The following is a 26,948-nucleotide window of genomic DNA, read 5'->3' on the forward strand; positions in this document are numbered from 1 at the left end:
CTGCTGCGACCGGTTGGGGTGAGAGAAGGAAGACAGGATAAAAGACATGCTGTGGAAGAGAGACAGAGATTAATAACAGATATGATTCAATGCAGAGAGGTCTGTTAATACATAGAGAGTGAGAAAGGTGACTGGAAAGGAAAAACTCAATGCATCATGGGAATCCCCCGGCAGCCTACATCTATTGCAGCATAACTAAGGGAGGATTCAGGGTCACCTGGTCCAGCCCTAACTATATGCTTTAGCAAAAAGGAAAGTTTTAAACCTAATCTTAAAAGTAGAGATAGTGTCTGTCTCCTGAATCCAAACTGGAAGCTGGTTCCACAGAAGAGGGGCCTGAAAACTGAAGGCTCTGCCTCCCATTCTACTTTTAAATACTCTAGGAACAACAAGTAGGCCTGCAGAGCGAGAGCGAAGTGCTCTAATAGGGTAATATGGTACTACAAGGTCATTAAGATAAGATGGGGCCTGATTATTTAAGACCTTGTATGTGAGGAGCAGGATTTTGAATTCAATTCTGGATTTAACAGGAAGTCAATGAAGGGAAGCCAAAACAGGAGAAATATGCTCTCTCTTTCTAGTCCCTGTCAGTACTCTTGCTGCAGCATTTTGGATTAACTGAAGGCTTTTAAGCGAGTTTTTTGGACATCCTGATAATAATGAATTGCAGTAGTCCAGCCTGGAAGTAATAAATGCATGAACTAGTTTTTCAGCGTCACTCTGAGACAGGATATTTCTAATTTTAGAGATGTTGCGCAAATGGAAGAACGCAGTCTTACGTTCTCTGTGTGATCTACTTTGTTAACCAAACTTTCTTGTGCTGCAGTTTCTGGATTCACCTTGGCTTAAACTTTTGGCTCACGGTCTACTCTCAGAGTCAGGATATCAAGAAATCATTCTGGAAATCGCTCTGTGTCTCACCTGTCTGTGCTCCTGCCATCACACTCCATCTGAAACCTCCGGTTCTCAGGTCAGCCTTTCCACGTCACCCAGCTCCCACTCAGCTCCATGTCACCACCCTCCCAATGCTCTGTTTCTCTTCCTGCAAGTAAGAATTGCTATACAATTACCACTTCAGGGCTCCCTCCCTAACTCTGTCTTCTCTCTTCAGTGTGACTGTTTCCTGCCCAGCTCCAGTCTGCATCTCAGGCCCCATTCCCTCTCTCTCGTTCTGCATTACCCCAGCCATAATACCCAGGCCACTCCACGTCAAGCTCTACATTTTATTTGCTTTTGTCCTTGCCATGTTTCCGAAGTTTAAGCCTAAGCAATAAAATATAGTTAAACCACCAATCTCTGCTGTGGGTTTCTGCACATGATTCAAGTTTAAGTACAGACCATTCGGAACTGTGACAGTAACTACAAAGTTACAAAGAAGGGGAGGGGGGGGGGGAAGGTGAAAATATGAGAAAAAGACTTCGAGAGAGACAGACTTGGGCTATGTTCACACTGCAGGCGAAAGCGCATCAAATCCAACTTTTTCGATCCTATGCGACCAATATCCGATCGTGGTATGACAGTTTGAACAGCACAAATCTGATATTTTCAAATCCAACCTAGGTCACTTTCGTATGTGGTACTGAATCCGATACGTATCTGATTTTTTAGAAAGCGACTGCTGTTTGAATGGTCGTGTTGCATTAAAGCAGTCTTTTACATCACTGAAAAGTGCGAAAAAGGAGCGAAGGCACACACAACAGCCATGGTTAGTTCTTGCTGTGTGGTCGGCTGCAATGTTTGATGGGGTGGCTGTGGCTAGAGCAGATCAGCTACTGATCGGAAGGTCGGTGGTTCAATCCTTGGCTTCCCCAGTCTGCATGTCAAGTATCCTTGGGCAAGATACTAACCCCAAATTGCCCTCTGATGCATTCATTGGAGTGTGAATGTGTGTGTGAATGCAGGTTAGTTTACACTTGTGTATAGAAGTGCTTGTTTGAGTGGGTGAATGAGGCATGTTGTATAGAGCGCTTTGAGTACCCCAGGAGAGTAGAAAAGCACTATATAAGAATCAGTCCATTTACCATTTACGACCGGCAAGAGAATAAGCTTAAAAAGGGTTTGACTTTTCATTCTTTCCCAACCTGGAAGCAACATGAGGCAGCTCTTGTGTCGGATGTTAGCAAACGAAGGCGTCTAGCCTGGATAGCAGCTGTGAGACGAGCTGATATCCGGTTCTCTTCCATCTCCAAATATCTGTTGGTGCTCCAGACATTTTCATTCCAGTAAGTTCTGAATATGTTAATATCACTCTTTATAGCCTTTTTCGATGCGCTCTGAGGTCATAGCGAATTAGAACAAACATCCTACTGAGTGATTTTGCAGAACTACCTTCTATTTAAAGAGTTGCTAATTATTTGGCGTTATTACAGGCAAACCAGCCTATGAAATGGATGAAATATCGTGACTGGGTTCCAGCGCTACACAAGGGACCTGCTTCAAACATACCACCATGCCAATCAGATTACTTCTTCCATGTGAGGGTGAAGAGGTGACCCTTCTGGATAAGATGGTGAAGGTTTGCTGCATTTGGTGAACAGTGTGATAATAAAACCAGGGAAAAATGAAACTTGCTCCTGTTAAATATTCAAAAGTCTTTTGCTGTATAAATAGCGGTAATTTTTCAAAAGATGCAGTAAATAAAGTAATGTCGTGATTTTGTGTAAACATTTTGTCATTTGTAAGCTATAAATGACATGGATTCTACATTGTAACTGATGTGATTTTCTATAAATTGGTTTAAATTTTTTTTTTTTTTAAAAAAGGCACAAATTAGTTTGTTTCTTTATTCAACTTTTGAACAGTGGGACTCAGTCAGTACATATTCAGTAAATGCAAATTATTTACATGGCAGTGCACTACAGGCATAAATCTAGACCCCTAGATAAAACATTAGGGGTCATTCCCACAACCCACAGCTTTACTGTGTTCCAGCTAAGTATCCAACAGCGGTGACAACTCCTCCACAGTAGCAGGTGGGATCTTTCTTTTTTGAGGACGGCTCCTTTTACCTTTCAATATGGATGGTCTGTTTATGTTTTGATCAAGAGCCTTTTTTTGGGCAGCTGAAGAGGAGAGGTCTCTTATAGCCAACCTCTGGCTGTATCTTGGTCACATTACCCAGCAAAACCCAGCATGCAGGTTCATCTGTAACAGTCCTTGTGCCACGGATCAACACTGTTGCTTCTACATTAAACAGAAGAGCAGTGACATGGGTGCAGGTCTCCACGACTCCGGCCTTACAGGTGCAGTGGGCGGCTTCACCCTTCCCTGTGATGCTCACAGTGACCCATGGCTGCAATGCTGGTTCATTCAGTCTTTGACAGTGCAGGACCTGAAACACACACAGACAAAGTTAATTTAAAGACAAGAACTAATGAGCCAAGGTGACAAATGTGTTTTATCTACTTTATCATAAATGTAACAAAGTGTTTAGAAAGTTAGCACATACATGTAATTTTTCAGTTCTTTATGTGTCCATCTACAGAACGCTGCATGTTATAGTGTAAACCTGCCTGTTCTCTGTCAGAAACCTGCCTGCAGAAAATGAACTTAAAGTATGTAATGCAAGGATGTCATCACTTTAGAGATGGAGAAAGCATAAAGTGACAATTATGAATCACTTAATATGATAAGAAGATTCTGCAGGTCATTAATCAATGTATAAAGTTAAAATAAAATGTATTTTTAGTGACACAGGATACAAACATGGAAGCAAGATGTATAATTAGAATTATTTCTAATAAATATGAATAAATCATTGCAATTTCTTTAACCATAAAGAATAACTAAATCCTTCAGGACAACCTCATATCAACGCACCAAATTCACTATGTTATCCCTCTAACAGCCTCCACATGTTCTCACTGTAATTTCCCCCTCATGACTGAATTAATCTGAATGTTTGGGGGAAAATCAAACGCATTTCACTTGCAGTACTCAAGCTGACTTACCTTTGTTTGAATGATGACTTGTACGCGCTGACTCCACAGACAAGATACAAAAATATGTCAGGCTACGTCAATAGCGGTTGGTCTTCAAGGTTTCTACTCCACGGCCGTATTTCATACGGATCCACATTTCCAATGCACGCTATTTTCTGCAAATACCGCCGCTTTGCATCTGGACGCAATCCGTCCATTTTCTTTTGAGCTGCTTTTAAGCATCTTTCTTGTAGTCGTCGTTCCAACACAGTGGGGGTTTTTTATCTTTTTTTTTTTTGTTTTTTTTTCTGCCTGTCCCGTTTGGATCTTTAGCCATCAGAATTGTTGTCTTAAGGCCAAGAAAGATGCCAAGCGGATTTACTTTACCAAGTGGATCATCATGGCCTCGCCATATTGGTCCATTTGATTGACCTTTCTTATAATTATGTATTTATTTTATTTTATTTTCGGTTGTTACAGACGGGACAGACATGACTGGGGGATAGGACAGGGAGAAGGAGAGAAAGAAAAATAGAGGGAAGAAGAGATGGTGAGAAAGGGGGGAAGAAAGAAAGAAAAACAAACAAAACACCTGGATCACCTGTATGGAGAAAAAAAACAGAAGAGAAAACAAACAAAACAGAGCAAAAATAATAAATACAGCACCATCACAATAAACTAGCTAACAGTAGATAACAGTAGATACTAAATATTAAATGTTATTGTGCAGTACCCAAGATCGACAGCGCACCATGTGCTTTGAGGTAGCAGCCAAGAAAGTGTACACCTGTGAGCATGAACGCGCTTATTTTTAAAAGGTTCCTACTGTTAGAGGGTGTGGAGGGCCACAGCCCCGTCCACCAGGGCATGAAGCAGGTATGGAGGAGATCAAAAGTCCAGACATCCACAGGCCCTCAGAACACAAGAGACCAAGGAAGACCAACAGAGGGGCAGCCGCACCACTATCCCAGAAAGAGCTGAGGAGAGTCCCAGATGAGGGGTCACTCAGCAGCCGCAATGCAGAAGCCAGGGGGGGTTGCAGTGACAGGGGTTGCAGACCCCAGGCGGACGGCCAACTCCTCCTCCTAGCCCCCCCGCTCCAGCAGGCGGCAGAGAACGGGGGTGTGAGAAGACTCCAAACCTCCCTCCACCCGCTCATATGTAGTGTTGATGTATGTGTGTTCTAAGGTGCATTTAAAACCCAGGAGGGCATGGAGCTACCTGCCAGAGAGCAGCAGGTAAGTGCATAGCCCCTCCTGATAGCCCTCAATGTCTACGTGTATTTAAAATTGAGAGGTGGGTAACGACGCCAGGGGTGAGGTTGTACACCCTGATGGTAATTTGGAGTCCGTGTAGCGTGCCCACCCCCAAGATCCTATATGTATGTGTAATGAGAGTGTGAGTAATGTGAATGTCTAAGTTGTGAGATAAAATTGAGGCACAGGCAGCCAGAAGGGGACGGGGGGGGGATGCCTCCCCTGCACCCTGGTGACACACCTATACACCAAGGCCCTGAATGTGTGGGTGATTGTGGTGGAGCGGGAAGAGGGAGGCAGCTGGAGATGGGGAGGGAAGGAAGGGAGGGGCAAGTGACCCCTCCCTGGGGCCAGCTCCCCCGCTAAACCCAGTAGGCACCCCCATACTCCGCGACCCGCCAGGGAAAGGGGGCCCCGGCCCATCCGGACTGGGGCCCAGTACAGCTGCGCCGCCTGGCCCCACAGAGCCCGGGACAGCCCACCCGACCCCACCACAGAGAAAAGTGCACCCACTCATCCACTCATCTTCCAGACTACACGAGACAATAGACGCCAAGGGCGTAGATTTGGTTTTGGAATTTCCCTTTTTGTCTTTGCTTCTTGATAGAAAAAAAAGGGAGAAATATACTTGTTTACATATGCTATGCTACATACTTTCAAACCATTTAATTTATTGCCGAACAACAACAACTCCCTGATAACGACTATGTGATGACTATTCTTCCCATCCCAAGGCCACCTGGGTTGGCTAGCAGACTGTTTACCGAGCCTGATAGGGCGAAGGACACTGTCTCAGCTGAACTCTGGACACGCACACACATACACTTACACTGATAAGCACGCACTCATCCCCCTCCCTCTCCAAACGCCTTCGATGCTTGTTTCCTGTGGGGGAAGACGGCGGGTCTGTGTGCCGCGCTGGAATGGTAGCGCTGTGCAGGAGGACTGCTGTGTTTCCTTCGGATTACTCCTCACCCCCTACCCAACCCTGTGGCTTGTCATGTGCTCCAATGTTGTAATGTGGACATTTATGTGCTTTTTTGTGCAGAGGAGTTTTTTTGTTTCCTGTTCTTATGCTGTCCTCCCATAGGTGCCCAGCATGGGTAGAGGTCTCTTTTTTTCCTCTTGTACTTTTCCCATTGTTGTGTACTTTTTTTCAGTGTTTTCTCTGTAATGCTGCCGATCTCCGACTGTATTCCCATGTGATGTCTTTGTTGTGTGTGTAAGTCGGGGGGGCAATAAAGCATTCATTCATTCATTCATTATATATATGAATATAATCTACTTCCCACTGATGTGTAATCAATTAATGTAAATGGGTTGGTTGTTTTAAATTTTGAGAGAAGCCAATTGAGTCTAATAAAAGATTAAATGCTGTGTTGAGGCTGTCATTTTTAGATGATTACAAATAACACTGGTTTTTGAGTTTCCGAGCTAGGGTGGACAAGGCCAGGCATCAGGCTTTCGAATGAATTAAAACTCTGTCTTCGTCTTTGGTTGAATAATAGGCTGGTGTGGAAAATTGGTGCCACACCACCCTCTTAACCTGTGCTGTGAGGATTATGATGGTTAATATGACTGGGGGTAGATTCATTTAAGTTAACATAATCATCTGTGGTGGATTTTTGGATGACATGTATACTTATATGCTTATATACACTATATATCTATCAGCACTGAATATATATATTCTGTAACTTTTGCATAGACTGTTAACCCTTTAAGACCTACCATAGAACCAAGTCTGCCAGAGGTTATATTATATTTTTACATGCTGTAGTGCCATTTTTGGGAGCATCTCAAGTTGCTATACAACAATACAACCATTATAACCCAAGGTTTAATGATATGTATGCATTAAGTGCATAGTGATTGCATAAAGTGCAAAAAAGTGCAATAAACTACAAAAAAATTGAAAATCGTTTTTGTTTTTTTAACATATATTTCTAGTTAGAGAAATTTAAGAGGCTTATCCCTCAAAACTCAAAAAAACAAAAAAGTTGCACAAAATAGTTTCCCATCACAGGAAATTTATTTTGAGTGTCTTCATAGTTTTATTTTTGAAATACACCAATTTTTATACACTGCAGGAAAAACGAAAATAAATATTATAATGCAAATTAGCAAAAAAAAAAACCCAGCATATGCATTAAAATAAACTATTTCCAGCAGTGCAATATGAGTCCTAAGCATCCCAGAAACGACACAGAAAGTCATAAAATCAAACATAACTTTTAAAAACACCAGTATAGGCTCATAAGGCCCTGATGGTAAAAACTACATTTCCGTGAAAAATGACGTCACCGGTTTCGGGAAGGTCATGGCAGACATGTGATAGTTTGCGCTGACGTCTATTCAAACGTGGGAATGTGTTAGGAACAGCTGATTAGATCGGCAAAGCCTGTTTCTGGAATATTATGTTTTTGTTCCTGGAAGTGGTTTTTATGCAGTTTTTGCAAAGCTATATGTGGAAGGAAACCGTGACCTAGGGCAAGCTGATGGCATAAGATGTAAGTACAGCTCCTCCGGTTTTATATGCAAAAAAAATATTGCGCTAGCTTACGTGGTTGCAGTGCTACCGGGATTTAAAAATAGTTATGCAAAACGGAGCGTGCCTGCTCCGACCGGCTTTAAAGGGTTAAGCACAAGACGTTTTACCCTCAACATGGTTTATTAAGGTGGTACAGTAACAGAGCAGGTAATACTGGGGAGAGTTCTCCTGAATAACTCACTGTCCTGCTGTGGTAAGACCTGCGCTCTCAACCAACCATTGCCAGATCGTCAACTAACCCATGTTAGTGTGTGGCCTCATTTCAGCCTTGCTATTCATAGTGTTTGTACTCACCCCGTTCTCCTGTCTCCTAGCCAGTTCACAGAAGTCCTTTTGCAAACCTTGCCATAGCCTTGCCTACCTGGATGCTGGTCTTCTTAATACTGCTGCTGCCGGTAAAATCTTCTCAGTTTTTGTCACTCACACCTGCATGCCTCGCTGCGCTACAGCTTTTAGTCGTGGACCCACCCTAACCTCCTGTTTTTTCTCCTGCAAACAAGTAAGGCATTACAGTACTTAACTGGACGAACTATTCACTGTGCTGCTGGACCCGCCTGACTCTCCTCTCCTTCTATTGTACTGACCTTGTCCTGCCTCTGTTTTCCTTTTCAAGTTCCTGCACCCAGCTATCATAGTGTTCCCTCATTGCTCATGTTATTTGTAACCTTCCCTTTTGCTCGCCCAGTATAAGACTATTAGAGACAGCCAGGCCGAGCGTTACTCTGTGAACACCAGCCCACCGTGACTCAGGTGGGCTGGTGACTCAGGACGTGCAGAGCCTATGGCTGCCACGTCCGAAACACCACCTGTGTCTGCTGAAGTCGCCTCCGCAGTTCCTAGTGCAGCTGAGTCACCTCCTGCTTCATGCTTCAATGACGCTGCCTCCCCAGAGCCTGAGCCCTTTTCTGGTGAGCCAGGTATGTGTGAAGGATTTTTGCTACAATGCAGGCTTGTTTTCAGTCACTCCCCGCTCGTTTCCCAATGATTGGTTTGTTGGATTCTCAAACACGTAGCCTAAAGCAGACGACTCGTAATCTGGAGAGGAAATGGCGTGTCACAAATTTAGAGGATCATCATTTAGCCTGGAGAAATAGTTTGTTACTTTATAAGAAAGTCCTCCGCAAAGCCAGAACATCTTACTATTCGTCACTGATTGAAGAAAATAAGAACAACCCCAGGTTTCTCTTCAGCACTGTAGCCAGGCTGACAAACAGTCAGAGCTCTGTTGAGCCAACCATCCCTTTAACACTAACTAGTGATGACTTCATGAACTTCTTCACAAATAAAATTTTTATCATTAGAGAAAAAATTACCAATAATCATCCCACAGATGTAATATTATCTACAGCTACTCTTAGTACCATTGATGTTAAGTTAGACTCTTTTTCTCCAATCGATCTTTCTGAGTTAACTTCAATAATTACTTCCTCCAAACCATCAACGTGTCATTTAGACCCCATTCCTACAAAACTGCTCATAGAAGTCCTGCCATTAATTAATTCTTCGATCTTAAATATAATCAACCTATCTCTAATAATCAGCTATGTACCACAGGCCTTCAAGCTGGCTGTAGTTAAACCTTTACTCAAAAAGCATCTCTAGACCCAGCAGTCTTAGCTAATTATAGGCCAATCTCCAACCTTCCTTTCTTATCAAAAATCCTTGAAAGAGTAGTTGTCAAACAGCTAACAGATCATCTGCAGAGGAATGGTTTATTTGAAGAGTTTCAGTCAGGTTTCAGAGCTCATCACAGCACAGAAACAGCTTTAGTGAAGGTTACAAATGATCTTCTTATGGCCTCTGACAGTGGACTCATCTCTGTGCTTGTCCTGCTAGACCTTAGTGCAGCATTCGATACTGTCGACCATAATATCCTATTAGAGCGATTAGAACATGCTGTAGGTATTACAGGTATTGCACTGCAGTGGTTTGTATCATATCTATCTAATAGACTCCAATTTGTGCATGTAAATGGAGAGTCCTCTTCACACACTGAGGTTAATTATGGAGTTCCACAGGGTTCAGTGCTAGGACCAATTCTGTTTACATTATACATGCTTCCCTTAGGCAGCATCATTAGAAGACATAGCATACATTTTCACTGCTATGCAGATGACACCCAGCTCTATCTGTCCATGAAGCCAGATAACACACACCAATTAGTTAAACTGCAGGAATGTCTTAAAGACATGAAGACCGGGATGGCCGCTAACTTTCTGCTTCTTAATTCAGATCAAACTGAGGTTATTGTACTCGGCGCTGAAAAGCTTAGAAATATGGTATCTACCCAGATTCTTACTCTGAATGGCATTACCTTGGCCTCCAGTAACGCTGTGAGGAACCTTGGAGTCATTTTTGACCAGGATATGTCCTTCAACTCACATATTAAACAAATATGTAAGACTGCTTTCTTCCATTTGCGCAACATCTCTAAAATTAGAAATATCCTGTCTCAGAGTGACGCTGAAAAACTAGTTCATGCATTTATTACTTCCAGGCTGGACTACTGTAATTCATTATTATCAGGATGTCCTAAAAACTTGCTGAAAAGCCTTCAGTCAATCCAAAATGCTGCAGCAAGAGTACTGACAGGGACAGAGCATATTTCTCCTGTTTTGGCTTCCCTTCATTGGCTTCCTGTTAAATCCAGAATTGAATTCAAAATCCTGCTCCTCACCAAGGTCTTAAATAATCAGGCCCCATCTTATCTTAATGACCTTGTAGTACCATATCACCCTATTAGAGCACTTCGCTCTCACACTGGAGGCCTACTTGTTGTTCCTAGAGTATTTAAAAGTAGAATGGGAGGGAGAGCCTTCAGTTTTCAGGCCCCTCTTCTGTGGAACCAGCTTCCAGTTTGGATTCGGGAGACAGACACTATCTCTACTTTTAAGATTAGGCTTAAAACTTTCCTTTTTGCTAAAGCATATAGTTAGGGCTGGATCAGGTGACCCTGAATCCTCCCTTAGTTATGCTGCAATAGACATAGGCTGCTGGGGGATTCCCATGATCCATTGAGTTTTTCCTTACCAGTCACCTTTCTCACTCACTATGTGTTAATAGACCTCTCTGCATTGAATCATACCTGTTATTAACCTCTGTCTCTCTTCCACAGCATGTCTTTATCCTGTCTTCCTTCTCTCACCCCAACCGGTCGCAGCAGATGGCTGCCCCTCCCTGAGCCTGGTTCTGCCGGAGGTTTCTTTCTGTTAAGGCTGGCCAAAAGATAATCAGCTGAAGCCCCTTTTGCTTTGCTGTCTCGTTTCGGCACAACCACTACATGTTGCTGTATCCTCACCTGAGCAGAACACTGCCCCTGATCTTTCCTTCATTCCTTCAGCATATCATGACCTCCAGGAACTGTTTAGTAAAGACAGGACTCACTCACTACCACCACACAGGCTTGTGACTCCACAATAGAGCTGTTGCATCGTTACATCGTTCCCTCTATGCATCGTTCCCTCTCTCACCTGGAAACCGCTGGGAGCACTGTGAGAATCATGTTCTTTGATTTCCCCAGTCCCTTTAACACCATTCTTCCCACAATCCTGAAGGGCAAGGTGGAGAACTCTGGCGTGGACCTTCACCTCACAACATGGATTTTGACTCCCTCACTGACCGACCACAGTATGTGAGAACTCAGGGCTGTGTGTCGGACAGGGTTGTCTGCAGTACAGGGGCCCCACAGGGAAAGGTTCTGGCTCCGTTCCTCTTCACCATCTACACTGCAGACGTCTTCCACAACTCCACCCAGTGCTTCCTGCAGAAGTTCTCTGATGACTTTGCAATAGTCAGCCTCATCACTGATGGGGACGACAAGGAGTACAGAGAACTGACACAAGGCTTTGTGAAGTGGTGCCAGCATAACTACCTCCAGATCAACACTAGTAAAACCAAGGAGCTGGTAGTAGACTTCTGCAGGCACAAACATCCTCCACTGCAACCACTGAACATCAAAGGTATGGACATCGAGGCTGTGGACAGCTACAAGTACCTTGGTGTTCATCTGAACAATAAACTGGACTGGTCTCATAATTCAGACGCCCTCTACAGGAAAGGGCAGAGCAGGCTGTACCTGCTGCTGAGACTCTTCTGGAGTGAAGGGCCCACTCCTGAAGACCTTCTATGACTCTGCGGTGGCCTCAGCTATCTTTTACGGTGTGGTCTGCTGGGGCAGCAACATCTCTGCCAGGGACAGGAAAAGACTGAACAGGCTGATCAGAAGGGCCAGCTCTGTTCTAGGATGCCCTCTGGACCCAGTGGAGGTGGTGAGTGACAGGAGAATGGCTAAGCTGTCATCCCTGTTGGACAACACCTCCCACCACGGTATAGGACGGAGAGATTTCGCAGGTCTTTCCTCCCCACTGCTGTCAGACTCTACAACAAAGACTTCAACTGATTAAAAACACACATCCACACATGTGCAATAGCAATAACACTAAGTGCAATACTCTTTTCTGGTATCGTTGTATTATACTCAATTGTATATAGCATTTGTATTCTATCTTATTCGATTGTATATAGTATTTTATTTTATTCTATTCTATTGTGTATAGTATCTCATAGATATATTATTCCAGTGTTTTGTCTCTATTTTTTCAGTTCAACTTTGCACTGTCCACTGATGTATCAAAACCAATTTCCCACAAGTGGGACTAATAAAGGTTATCTTATCTTTTACCTGGTTCACCACTGCCATCCAGCTGTCTTTATAACCTGCCTCGCCCAGAACGGGCCTCCATGGAAACGTACATCAAGGACTCCCTCGCTGCTGGCATTATCAGACCCTCATCCTCACCCGTAGGAGCTGGGTTTTTCTTTGTAGGTAACAAGGATGGTTTACTCCATCCCTGCATTGACTATCATGGTGTCAATGAAATCACTATCAAGAATAAATACCCCCTACCGCTTAATAATTCCACCATCGAACCTCTTCATTGCGCCACCATCAAGTTATATCTCAGAAACACATATCACCTGGTCAGAATCTGATAGGGGGATGAGTGAAAGACCGCATTCAACACCCCACTGGTGCATTTTGAGTATCTTGTTATGCCTTTTGGCCTCACCAATGCTCCTGCAGTTTTCCAGAACCTGGTTAACAATGTTCTCAGGGATTTTTTGGATTGTTTTGAATTTGTACATTTAGACCACATTCTAATCTTTTCTACACATTTAGAAGAACACCAGGTCAATGTGCGAGCTGTGCTTCAACAACCGATGTGTCAGATATTGGAGTAGGAGCCGTGCTGTCTCAGCGTTCTGAGCCCTCTTTTAAACTTCAATCCTGCACCTTTTTCTCCCACTGGCTGTCCCCCTCGAAACAGAACTATGATGACGGAGACAGGGAGCTGCTCGCAGTAAAACAGTAAAAGAATTTAACTTACCTCCGCACTGCCAAACGGCTAAATGCACACCACGCCCACTGGTTTCTGTTTTTTGACCGTGTCAACTTCTCCATTTCCTACCACCCAGGTTCACTCAACGCCAAGTTGGATGCTCTGTCCCGCCAATTCAACCCTGTAAATGAACTCTCTGAGGTACAGTGTATTCTACTATTCAGTGAAGAATAATGGAAGGAGCAATGAATTGGAAGAACTGTGGACAGAACTATTGAAAAAGAGTTTATTAATGTAATTACATCAGAGAGAGTGGTTTGTGAGTGTTGGAGAAAAAATAACGCATCATCGGCATAAAGATTGATTTGATTTTATGTTTTAGTAGACCTTAATTTGATGTTGAAAATCGTGAAGCCAAGTGAGAAAAAAGGCAATTTATTATTTGTATATTTAATCAAACCTTTAATATAAATTAATATTAAAATTGAAAGGCTAAAACCTTTCAACAATAACTGTCCAGCTCTTTTGAACTCAGTTCATTTTTGGAACTTTGATTTCTGTTTTGGGGTTTCTAGTGTTCTTAAACCTTTGACCAGAACTGTACTATCTGTCTTCATCCAGTGGAAGGAGGGTGATACTGAAGGTGCATACCACTACTGCTATTGCAGTCTTACTGAGAAAAAAACTTGATGTTTAAAAAAATCTAATTGTTTACGCTGTATGATTACTTTGCTCATGAGTCATAACCCTGCTAACTGTTACATTCACAGAACTTTTTTTCAGTAGTACCCAACATGACTACACTACCTGTCTATATACCAAAGGTTGGTAGTTGATGTGCAGCCTGCATGATATAATAAAATAATAAACATTATGCCTCTCAGATGCTTTGTTTCAGAGCTGCCCTATTTGGGTTTTGTGGAGGAAAAGACTTCTGGATTTTCTGCCTGTGGTCAGACGTGGTCAGGAACCTGTATGATGGTAAGGTTTGTGCTTCCAGTTATTGTAATAGGGCACTGGTTGAACCTAACTCAGATACCAGTGTGGTTAAGATGATTCCTACATTTTGATCGAATAAAGACTTTCTAACACAGTTTGATGTTACTAAAGTTCTAAGAGGTGTGTTTAAAGAACGTGTCACATAATCAAACTACAAAAGGGTTTAAATTCAGTCCTGGTATCTAATCCCTAATAAAATGTAAACCGCATTAAGTCTACATGTCACTCAGGGTGGTATAGAACAGAAAGCTCTTAGGCAAGCTCCTGGCAGAGAGGGGAGGTGTCTGTTCACTGTTTGGTATTCTGTGCTGCACTTTCATTCTCACTAACACAGCTTCAGATATCAATTGTTGGTTTATGGAGGAGGACCCGGAACGTGTGGAGGAGAGTCAAGGAAACCAGAAGGAAGATGTTGATATAGGAAATTTCCTTCCATTGTTTAGAAGCTTTTTGTTTTCTTTCCCTCTAAAACTGTCACGGTATGTGGGGACAGACCATGGGGAGTGTGTGAGTGGGACCCAGGAGCAGACTCAAGCAAGGCAACGGAACTGACCTTAAACGAAGAGTGAGCCATTATTTGGCTGGTAACCAGTGATAAAACTGAAACTATGAAGACTATGTAAAATAAAGATACTATGACAACTGTGACTACTATGACTTTGAACTATGACATTAAACTATGACATACGCTATGCTTTTAAACTATGACTTGACATGGGGAAGGTATCACAGACAACACAACAAAGAACAAAGGAAGAAAGGGGGTTTAAATACACACGAGGTGATCAGGGGAAGTGGGAACACATGGGGAAACAGCTGACGGACATGAAGTTAAGGACACCACAGGGGAAGTGTAAACTACGCACATGGAGCATGAAAACAAGACTTTCGAAATAAACAGGAAGCATGACGAGACCCAAACTTGATGACATGAACCACGCAGACATGAAACATGACAGGTAAGACAAATTAACCCTTTAAAACCGGTCGGAGCGGCCATGCTCCACTTTGCGTAACTATTTTTAAATCTCTGCAACCACGTAAGCTAGCGCAATAATTTTTTTGCATATAAAACCAGAGGAGTAGTACTTACATGTTATGCCATTAGCTTGTCCTAGGTCACGGTTTCCTTCCCCATATAGCTTTGCAAAAATTGCATAAAAAGCGCTTGCAGGAACAAAAACATAACATTCCAGAAACACGCTTCAGCTGTTCGCAACACTTCCTATGTTGGAATAGACGTCAGCGCAAACTATCGCATGTCCGCCATTACCTGGCCAAAACCATAAGTGCCGTCATTTTCATGGAAAATGTAGTTTTTTACGATTCAGGGCTGGAGTTTTTAAAAGTCATATTTGACTTTATGCTTTTCTGTATAGTTTCTTGGATGCTTAAAAATCAAATTGTACTGCTGGGAATAGTTTATTTTGATGCACATGCTGTTTTGGTTTTTTTTGCAAATTTGCATTACAATATTTATTTTCGTTTTTCCTGCAGTATATAAATTGGTGTATCTCAAAAATAAAACTATGAAGACACTCAAAATAAATTTCCTGTTGTTGGAAACTATTTTGTGCAACTTTTTTGTATTTACAGTTTTGAGGAAACCTCTTAAATTTATCTAACTAGAAATATATGGGGGGGGGAAATAAGATTTTTTTTTTTGTAGTTTATTGCACTTTTTTTTGCAATTTATGTAGTTTCTATGGACTGAATGCATACATATTACTAAAACTTGGGCTATAACGGTTGTATTGATGTATAGCAACTTAAAATGCTCCCAAAAATGGCACTGCAGCATGTAAAAATATAAAGATAAGCTCTGGCAGACTTGGTTCTATGGTAGGTCTTAAAAGGTTACCAGAACCTGAAATAAAAACTAGAACAAATTAATAATCAATTGCAAAGAAACTCAAAACACTGGGTTGCACAACGCAGGAACGTGACATAAATTGTCACCAGGTGGTGATCAGTTGAAAGCCCAGATCAGTTTCTTCCTGTAAAAAGAGTTCTTGTTTTTTTTAACTGTCACCAAGTACTACCCACAGGACATTGATTGTTTATGTTTTCTCTGTATTATTGTATTACTGATTCAAATTAATTTGCACTAAAGGGAAATAGAAGGAACACAGACACATGTAAAGAAAGCTCTTAAAAGATGTGGTTATCCTAATTGGGCTTTCATCAAGTCAGCAAAGATGCACAGAAAAGAAGATCAGACACCAGCTACAAAGGATAAGAAAGACAAACGCAACAATATTCTCATCCCCTATATAGCCAGTGTATCAGAGAAACTCAGGAGAGTCTTCTTCAAGCACGACATCCTTGCAACACACTCAGACAGAAACTGGTTCATCCCAAAGACAAAACTCCTAAACACAATGTAGTAACAATGTGTATGCTGTACAGTGCAGCGAGGAATGCCCAGACCTCGACACTGGAGAGACCAAACAGCGACTTCATAAACGCATGGCACAACATAGAAAAGCCACCTCCATGGGACAAGACTCGGCTGTCCATCTGCATCTAAAGGACAAAGGTCACTCTTTTGAGGATGCCAATCATCACATTTTGGACTGGGAAGACAGATGGTGTGAAAGAGTAAAAGAAGCAGTTATGTCCACTGTGAGCGACCATCTTTGAGCAGAGGCGGTGGTTTCAACACAAACTGTCTGCCATCTATAATCCAGTTTTGAGATCCCTTCCCAGACACCTAAACGCCCACTCACATCCTGGGCCATCTGACCTCAGGAAATTACATGACAGGGTGGGGTTAGGTTTCACAATGAGCTCACCTGAAACCTTGGCTGATTGTGACCTGCACCCGTTTTCACACCTTGGCTCACATGATTTGGTAGAGGATCATTAGGGGGTCCATTGTCACTCATGGGAGGACACTCCCACAGGGCTTAATTCTGGGACTCCCCACCATTTGACTCTATAACTGAACAAGCTTCTTGGGTTAGAGGTAAAACGTCTTGAAATGAATGGGATGAATGAAAAGTCCAGATCCTTTTCTTTCCATGCTAAAACAAAGAATGACAGCTTTGTTGACTAAAATGTTTCCACAAAACTAATTGCTTTGTCATCTGACACAGCACAAACTCCCATTTTCTAAGCGTAATCTGACCATAATCATTGTAACCCTTATTTCAATATATCACTTTGTAAACAGAAAGGAGACTGGAGTGGAGGTTCAAGGTCAGCAGGTGACCATATGTCATGTGGCTGAAAGTGGCTGGCCCCAGGTTTGAGTCCAAACCTGTTGCCCTTTGCTACATGTCTTCCCCTCTCGCTTTTCCTCCTCTTTCCGCTAACTCATCACTGTAACTGTCCAAAAAAAGCCAAAAATTATTTTATGTAGAATCGAATAAATAGACAGCAGTGTTATTATTGTCAACACTCTGTGTTTATGAGCAAATATACAACTTTTGTTTTGTTTTTGTGGATTTGTGAGATGAAGCAGAAGTTTGTGATCTTTGAACAATAAGTTTTTCAATTTGAGTTTTGAGAATAGGATGAAAAAGTGGAAGGTTTCAAGAACAGCAGATGTAAAAAAAAATGGAAATAACTGTGCTTCACTTTCTGTCATTCACATTATTCAAGGTTTAAATGGTTAAATATTTGCCATTAATTCTGTGTAGAGCACAGTAGAGATACTTCATTGATTCAGTATTTCAGACACTGTACTCACAAAAGTAGATAAAAATGTCATCACTTATTACAATTTCCATAAAATGTATAAGAATTCTGAATTGAAAAAGGGGGACTGTCATGGCTGGAGAGGTAAGTTGTATGGAGGTGAAGTGAGGACCCAAGTGCAGGCAGAGGTTTAGCTGAGAAGTGAGTTTATTTACAGGTGGAAAAACTATAGACAGCGGAGGAGGTGGCGATAACAGGACCTAAGAAATAATCTAAACTGGAAAACACATAAACACATGAAACTGAAGCCAAAATTCACGTGGTAACATGACAGGGAAGTAACGCAGACGAACCAGCAACATGTGGGTAACATGCGGAGGAAACAAAACAAAACAGGAGCAAGAGTTCAAAGCAAAATATCATTAAGTCACACAGGGGCTCGTGAAACAGTTCAAAACAGAGAGTCCATCAAAATTACATGAGGTCAGGGAACGTAGTTCAGGAGGTCAGTTGTGCGGACGGCAGTAGTGGCCTGGGCAACACAGATCCAGAGGCTGTCCATGCAGAAGACAATGGCGGCGTAAGGACAGTTTAGGAGGCCGACCTGGAGGCCGAGAGCACAAGTGACCCTCACAGGAAGGCAGCGGTAGCGACGTGGAAACAGTTCTGGAGGCTTTGCACGATGGCGAGGGCATCCAGTGGCCTAGAAAGTGGCCGGTGATGTTGAGGAGATGACCCTGGGAAAACCACCCATGCTAGGTGTGGAAGCGTTTTCTTTGGAGGGCTCAACCCGGGGTTGTGGACATGGCCTGTTAAGGGATCTGTTGGCTCTTAGGTGATGGTTTCCTCGTGGCTGCGTGCAGCGTGGCTAGGGGAGGGTCTGTGCTGACGGACGTGGGTTACTGACCTGGGAGCCTGGCTTTCCCTGGGTGGGTCCGGGGCAGGTGGGGGGTTCTGGGGGTGCTCCGTCTCCAGGCTGGGGCCCTGGCTGGGCCTTGGGGGTTTGAGTCCTGGTTGGTGTGTCAACGGGGCTGTGGGCGGGTGGGTGTATGGGGGCTCAGCCCCGGCGCAGTGCGCCGCCGGTGCATCGAGCCACCTGGGGGGCTCTTCAACTGGTGGGGGAACTGGCGCTGCTGAACTGGCGCTGCTGAACACACCTTTACCCTTGGGGTAAAGGTGTGTCACCAGGGTGCAGGGGAGGCATCCCCCCCTCTGTCCCCTTCTTGTTGCCTGTGCCTCAATTTTATCCCACAACTTAGACATCCACATTACTCACACTCTCATTACACATACATATGTGGGCAAGCTACACGTCATCCAGAAGACTATCAGGGTGTACAACCTCACCCCTGACGTCGTTGCCCGCCTCTCAATTTTAAATACATGTAGACATTGAGGGCTATCAGGAGGGGCTATGCGCTTACCTGCTGCTCTCTGGCAGGTAGCTCCATGCCCTCCTGGGTTTTAAATGCACCTTAGAACACACATGCATCAACACTACATCGAGCGGGCAGAGGGAGGTTTGGAGTCTTCACAAGCCCCCGTTCTCTGTTGCCTGTTTGGTCAGGGGGGCTGGGAGGAGGAGTTGGCCATCCAATTGGGGTCTGGAATGTGGGGCCTCCCTGCTGCTGCGGAGTGGGGGCAGTCTTCTTCTCTCCACCCCAGGAAAAAGGGTAACACTACCTGGGTCTGGGTGCAGTTTCCCCCTCCAGGGGCAAGGGTACCTAGACCTGGGGTATAGAGTACGCTTGGGGAGTGTGATTGTGTGTACAGTGTCTCTCTATGTCTGTCTCCACGTTGGGTGAGTGCTGAGTAATTGCATATGAGAGCATGAGGGTGGGAATGGATGTCTGTATCTGTGTGTGCCTGTGTGTTTGTGTCTATATGTCAGCTTGGGTATCAGACGCCACCTCTCTAGGGACATCTCAGGCCCTCCACGGTATGGAGGCCTATCTCCCCCCACCACTCCCCCTGCCAGTGGCAGACGCCCTCAGACATCGGTGCATTGGTGGTTCTTTGTGTCCGGGGATGGGCGTCCGGGTACCCACCGGCTCACTCCTTGGTGGCTGCTTATCGGGGCCTGGAGCCTGGGGCTCGCTCGGGCCACTTCAGGGGTGGGGTGCCCTCGGCCTCTCGGCCTGGGGCTCGGTCACTCTGGCACAGCTGGCTGCGGCGGAGCTCACGGGCACGTCACTGTAACCCCCCCTGGCTTCTGCTCCGTGGCTGCTGAGTGACCCCTCATCTGGGGCTCTCCTCAGCTCTTTCTGGGATAGTGGCACGGTTGCCCCTCCGTTGGTTTTCCTTGGTCTCCTTTGCTCTTGTGGCCTCTGGATGTCTGGAGTTTTGATCTCCTCCATACCTGCTTCATGCCCAGGAGGACACCCTCTAGCAGATCATTACATGAAGGAACCTTTTAAATACAAGCACGCTCACGCTCACAGGTGTACACATGGGTGCTCACACAAACAAACTACACCCTTTTTGGCTGCTACCTCAAAGCACACTGTGCACTGTCGATCTTACGTGCTGCGGTCATATTAAATAATATTTAATATTTAGTATTTACTGTTATATTCACATAGATCATCGCAATGATGTTGTTTATTATATTGCTCTCTTTTTCTTTGCTTGTTTTCTCTTTTTTCTTTCTTAACAGATGATCCAGGTGATTGATATATGTATTTTTTGTCTGTTTGTTTTGTTGGTTTTTGCCCTTTATCACTGTCCCTCTTCCCCGCTCTTTTTCTTTCCCTCTTTCTCCCTTTTCTTTTCCCCAGTCAAGTCTGTCCCGTGTTCAGCAAATGAAAATAAAATAAACAATAAAAGCAAAGGTGAATCAAATAGACCAATACGGCAAGGCTGGTCAGTTTGGTAGAGTAAATCCATTGGGTATCTTTCTTTGCCCTTACACAACAATTCTGATGGCAAAAGAACCAAACGGGACAGGCAAAAAAAAAAAAAAAAAAGGTGTGGACGAGGAAGAGGCGTGGCAACTGCAGAACCAGACGAGGCAGGACCAGACAGCTGCTAGCTGGTTTTTTTTCTTTCTTTCTCTCACCCTTGTGCTTGCGCTGGGCAGAGGGGGGAGGGGCAGTAGTTACATTCGCAGTAGCAGAGCAGGAGGGAAAGAGAGAGAAAGAGAGCCAGGAACAACAATGTCACATTAGAAAGGTATAGTAATCATCCTATGACAACTATTTTCAGTTGCGGATGATAAAGGATTCAGAAAGTTTATTCGTGCAGGCCTATATGACAGAGAATGTGCATCTTTTTGTTTTCATATTTTAATTTATATTTAATTGTGTTGTGGTTTGCAGTGTTTTGTGTTGTTTAACTTCAAATTTAGAAATTTAAAAGGAAAAAGCTAAAAATTTAAATAGTTAAAAGTTGAAATGTAAATAGTTGGTTTTTGTATTATATGATTTATTTATTACATTTTATTTGGAGTGAATAAATAAAAGTATATTTATGGTGTCCCCTAGAGACAAAGCACGTACAAACCCCAAAGCACGTACAAACACTGAAGCACGTAAAAACTCCAAAACACGTAAAAACTCTGAAGCACGTACACATTCCGAAGCACGTACACACTCCAAAACATGTAAACACTCCAAACTCACGGGGGTAACATCACAGGGAAGTAATGCAGACAAACCAACAACAGGCAGGAAAACACACAGAGCTTAAATACTCACTGGGGTAACAAGGGCATGAGACACCGAAGAAGGGCACAGCTAGGAGAAATCAGAATTGACGAGACAAGGAAGCAGAATACACTCACATGAGTCACAGACCTTCAAAGTAAAAAAGGAAGTATAACACGGAGACGTGGACTTGACACGGTGGAGACAGAGTTTTCTGCCTTATGGTTTATGTCTCTGTGTTTCTTAGTTGCTCAAAGAACCAAAAAACTAGAGATAATAAATAATACACAGAGGGAAATACAAAGCATGGAACACAAGAAACTAGACTCAAGGGAGTAACTAAAGACCAACAATGAGAACATAATACATAATTCACAATACAAAGTGACAAAAAACCCAGGACCCTGACAGGGACATTGAACTGTCTATGGATCAAATAACAATGTAACCATCAACTGAAACCAAACAATGAACTTTTTATTGAACCAGAACTTGCTTTTGTGTCAAACAACATTTGCATGAGAAAAGAAGTTAATCATAACAAACCATCTTAAATACTTGTTGATCCATTGGAACAACACCAATTTCCTTGGTGGCTGTTCCAAGGAAATCGGAACAACCACAAGTATTAAAGATAGTTTGCTATGATCAACTTCTGATTCAGTGGAAAACCAGAGGTGCTACAGGCATTTCTACAATGTGATCCAACTTCCTGTCATATGTTTTCGAAACTGATAACCTTGTTTTTCTCTGATAAGTTGTACACTCTCATGACACGGAGAGTAGGGTTGCATCAGTTGTTAAACATTCATTGTCCATTATTCAGGATAGTTGGCTGTTTAGGCACAAGCCATTGTGGCTAACAAAGCATTCAAAACATCTCAGGTAGATTCTTCACTTAAAGAAAAATGTGACAGCTTTGACAGCTACTTCTAACAAAACTTAACACAGGGATCTAAACATGTTACACTGTTTTGTACAGTTCTTTAAATTTGTAAACCATGAATTTCATCTTCTGAAGCAAAGTAAATTAGACATTTATTTCTCATGACATATACAATATACTTAAAATATTAACATGTTTTATATCGTTTTTTTATGTGAATGGAGTAAGGAAGACAAATTCCACAAATTATCTCCACAGTAATCCTGAAAGTTCACTGACCTTTCAATAAATCGTTTTGCAATGGCATTTGGTTATATCTCTTTGTTTTAATTTATGATTTAAACATTTTTGTAGAATTGTAAGAAAGCTGCATAGCACATTTGCTATGTAATGAGGCAGTGGCCCCAACGCCCCCAGCTGGGGGGGGGGGGGGATTGGTTAGGCATTGGGGCTTAAGAGGTTAATACTCGAAATGGAAGATGGGAGATGGTCTTTCAAAAAGGTCAATTCTCACAAAGCTCCTGGACCAGATGGCATCCTCAGAGCATTTGCCTACCAGCCGGCAGGGGTGTTCACCAACATATTTAACCTCTCCCTGAGGCAGTCAGTGGTTTCTACTTCCCTCAAAAAAAATCCACCATCATTTCTATCCCAAACAAATCAGTGGTCTCCTGTCTGAATGACTAACGCCCTCTTGCGCTGACATCTTTGATAGAAGAGAACTTATTGGATGAGCATTTTTTCCAGGTTAAGGTTGAGAAAACCCCATTAGTCTTTGATTTAAGATGGGCCTGTGGTCTGGAAATCCCCTATACCACTGGTGTTGTGTTGGTTATAGAAATAGGTGTCTAAGCATCTGGACATGGGGTTGTGGTGGTAAATGATGAACATTGTACACACTCACTGATATAACCGATATAACTGCTTGCTATAATATACTTTTCTATCTGTTCCCCTTCCACAACAATTAAAGAATCAGCAGGCCTGGAGAGCTGCCTTTGTAACATGCAGACATGTTAAGACCACCATGGAAGAGGAGGGAGTAGGGGTATGTACAGTTGACAAACGCAACATCAAGATTCATCCAAAGACTGAAATGTTGGTGTGGGGTTGAGTTCGTATGGGTCCAGGAGGAACAGATTATTATGCTCTGGTGGAAGCACTGCCTGAATCTCCTGATATGGGGGTGACCAGAGCCCTTGTTGTGGTAAAAGAAAAAAATGGTAGAGTCCCAGTATGAGTTTATGACCCATACCCTTTAAACCTAAGGTGCTTCCAGAAGCTGGGTAGGCTGTAATGTGTGGGTGAGTCAGATGTGCATGGCCCTAAAAACTTCAGCCTGTCCTTTGAAGCAAACGGTCTTGTGGGAGGGATTCTGGTGGACAGTGTCACCACCTCAGAGAGTAAGGAACTGTCAGAGGTGGTGAGTCAACTGACTAAAACAGAAAACAGCAAATAGGAACACTGACCATCCTGTCCCCAGCCTAACCTGACCAGCCTAATCCGAGCACAATGGTTTTCTGCCGAGCCAGTTCAATGTATAACAACCCTACATCTGTCACCATCTTACAATGCTGTGATTGCAGCCATTCCCCGACTCTCTGTGAATGGTACTCATGGTTAGTGGCCTTTGATCAGTGGTTGTTGATCAATGGTCATGAGAATTTGCATTAGGATGAAGAAACTGACCTCCCAGCCCATTGTTCTCTCAGTGGTGCTAGTTTCAGTCATTATGCAAATGAACAGAATCAACTTTTGGAGTATAACAACCTTTGCCTTTTTTACTAGGCTTCCCAGCCAGCAGCGTTCCTCCCGCACTATACACAGTCAAAGAGATTTTCCAGAGTCTCTTCAAGGCAGCCTCCAAAGTTTCACAGGTTAACCAAGCCTTCTTTAGCCTGATAGGTCCCTTCACCTCCGGTGTCCATGATGTGGTTTGGGGATTACTACCGCGACAGGCACCAACCACCTTGTAGCTGTAACTCAGTGCAGCAGCTTCAGCAATGGAGGTGCCTAACATTGTCCATTTGGAATCCGTGTCTCCAGTCTCCCTCCAAATGTTGATAAGGCCCTGCTGAAAGTGGGAGTTGAACATTTTATGGATTACCTATTGTGCTACAAAGATTATACATTGCTATTGATGTGCAGTGTTGGGAGGGTTACTTTTAAAATGTACTCTACTACAGATTACAGAATACATGCCCCAAAATGTATTTTGTAACGTATTCCGTTACATTCCCACATGAAAGCTAGGCAAAGAGGGTGGGGGACAGTAACAGTTGGATCAAGGTTGAAATGTAAAGGACGCCAGGCAGAGGTGTTTAACACAAAATAAGTCTTTATTATAACCAATAACCATATAAACATCGTACATGTAGATACATTGTATCTACTGTACAATATAAAGCGCCTTGAGGCGACCTTTGTTGTGATTTGGCGCTATATAAATACAATTGAATTGAATTGAATTGAATAAACAGTATCAACACAAAGAGGCAGCAACGCTGCTCTGACGATAAATCCGACAGGCCAACCCAAAGAAATGGTGGCCGCTTCAACTAAGAAAACAATTATAAGGATTCAACAGAAATAGACACCAACAGCAACGCTGCTATTAGCAATGAACCAGGCAGGCCAAACCAAGAAATAGGGGCCGCGTCACTTAAGGAAAACCACTGCTCAGTTGAGAGTTACTCACAAAGAGCTATGCACGTTGGGGCTGGTCACATACAGACAGCAGGCCTTTTCCACATCTACACCAGAATCACACACTGACCTGCACAGATGAAATCCACCAGAAGCCTCTCCCACACCCACTCTGCTTATATCACCTCTGGAGGGTAATTGGTGGTAAATGAGGGCAGATGAGCAGCAGGTGTGTTCTAAAGGAGAAGGCAGTGGCAGAGAGACAAGGAGAGGGGCAATAAAGAAGGAGGAGGAGAGGAAGAGGACAACACCACGCCCACATACTCCCACATACTCCCACAGCCTCACAGGATGTAACAAATACCAACTAGATTTTTAAATCTTAATATAAAACTAGAAAGCAAAAATTTGAGAAGAAATTTTAAGTGTGCCTATGCCGACACACACCCAAAAAACAGCCGAGAGAGCACAGACTTTACGCCCGAGAGGCGTGATTGTAGATGCCACTCAGGTGGGTCCACGTCCCCTGCAGTGGCACTGCAGACCACGCCCTGCCACACATATCAAACACTTAAAATGAATATTTATGCACGTTTGTATTCACTTTTTGTTATTTTTACACAGTGTTCTGAATGATTAACAATGGTCTACAGCCAATCTTGTGTATTATTATACAAACTTTGGTTGTAAGATTCAGATAACTATTTAATAAAAGATAAATATTTTATATGACAGTAAGAAAGAAAAGTATATCTTTGTGCCCCTCTTTCCCTGTTAATGCCCTACCTGGCCCCCTGGCAAAACCTTTGCTAGATCCGCCCCTGCACAGTTACCAGCTGTCTCTCAGAAACAGTTCATAACTTCCCTTCAACTCATTCATGTCACCTGTTTCTCCATCACCTGTTCAGCTCTGATGATTCAGTAAGGACATCTCCTGGTTTCGACCAGCCACCTTTACAGCTGTGGCTCCAGCAAACATCAGCTGATACTAGAAATTAATATCAAATAAATTCTAACAGCAGCTGATCAAGCTTAAACGTGCTGCTGTTGTTTAGTGCGACATCCGCTGAAGTTGCAACAGGCGAGAGAATGACAGGGGATGAGTCGGCTGTGCAGCGTAACGACAGAATAAATCCAGCTTTGTCTTTTTCCATTGTAGCTGAAGTACGGGACAAACTGTGTTCCTTTTCAGCTCAATACGAAATGCGTAATATTTTCTCTGAATGCGGGACGATTCCGTTTGCATGGGACGGTTGGCAACTACTAACTAACCTTATAAATACAATAAAGTTCACCATCAGTAACACAGCACCCACCCAGCTGTCATGCTAGCTAGAAAGTCTGTCATACTAGCTAGCGCGCAGTACGACTTATTGTAACTGATTGTAAAAAGTCAGCACAACGAAAATATACATAACGTCTTACCTGACATTCAGTTCACCGGACACTCGTACTGGCGGCGCACACGCGCGCGCGAGAGAGAGGGGTGAAACGAGACAGAGAACCGCTCACGCTGTAAGCCAGGCCCAGTCGCTTGGCCTCCGCCTCGCATCTCTCTTTTTCCCCATGTCCTTTCTGTCATACACCGGTGGCTAGCTGCCCTCTGTTGTAGCTCCGCGTTAGCCACCACCAAACAACTGAGTTGTTTTTTCCACATCGAACAGCATCTGGACAATCCACCACCTTTCACTGTTTTTACCGTTACTAAAATGAATAAATGAATCACCAGCCCATATAAATGAAAAATAAGTCCAGCAGCCAACCAACAGTCTTCACAAAAGACTAGGGGGTGAAACGAGAGTGTGAGCCAGCCTGGGTGTCAGCCAGCCCGGCTTGGGTGTCAGCCAAGCCGCGCTAGCTAGCTAGACGGCTAGCTGCCATGCGGCAGCAACATCGTAAGAGAACTGTTGCTAATATGGGATGTCTTGATAAAACGAGCAGATATTTGAAGTTTACACAACTACATTCTCGCCTGAAAATATCTTAAAAGTTTATTTTGTGACCTAGAAACATGAATAAAAGCATTATATGCCTCTTGGCATAGGCACACTTAATAAAGAGAAAC

The 26,948-nt window shown here is 43.3% G+C and overlaps 2 protein-coding genes across 2 annotated transcripts in view; one reads left to right on the forward strand and one right to left on the reverse strand.

The window, feature by feature from the left end:
* LOC102779712 (GTPase IMAP family member 9-like) overlaps positions 1-26,948 on the reverse strand; it is a 180,852-nt gene that overhangs the window by 65,449 nt on the left and 88,455 nt on the right. The gene's annotated exons all lie outside the window — the stretch shown is intronic.
* The window catches only part of LOC118455626 (uncharacterized), a 33,168-nt gene continuing 28,929 nt past the window's right edge, over positions 22,710-26,948 (forward strand). The window contains exons 1-2 of the mRNA XM_087845717.1: positions 22,710-22,840; positions 23,576-23,660. Coding sequence (XP_087701843.1) covers positions 22,710-22,840; positions 23,576-23,660 — 216 coding nt within the window. The remainder of the gene's footprint in view (positions 22,841-23,575; positions 23,661-26,948) is intronic.

The sequence above is a fragment of the Neolamprologus brichardi genome, chromosome 9, assembly GCF_056152115.1.
Source record: "Neolamprologus brichardi isolate AB-2024 chromosome 9, ASM5615211v1, whole genome shotgun sequence".
Classification (NCBI taxonomy): Eukaryota; Metazoa; Chordata; class Actinopteri; order Cichliformes; family Cichlidae; genus Neolamprologus; species Neolamprologus brichardi.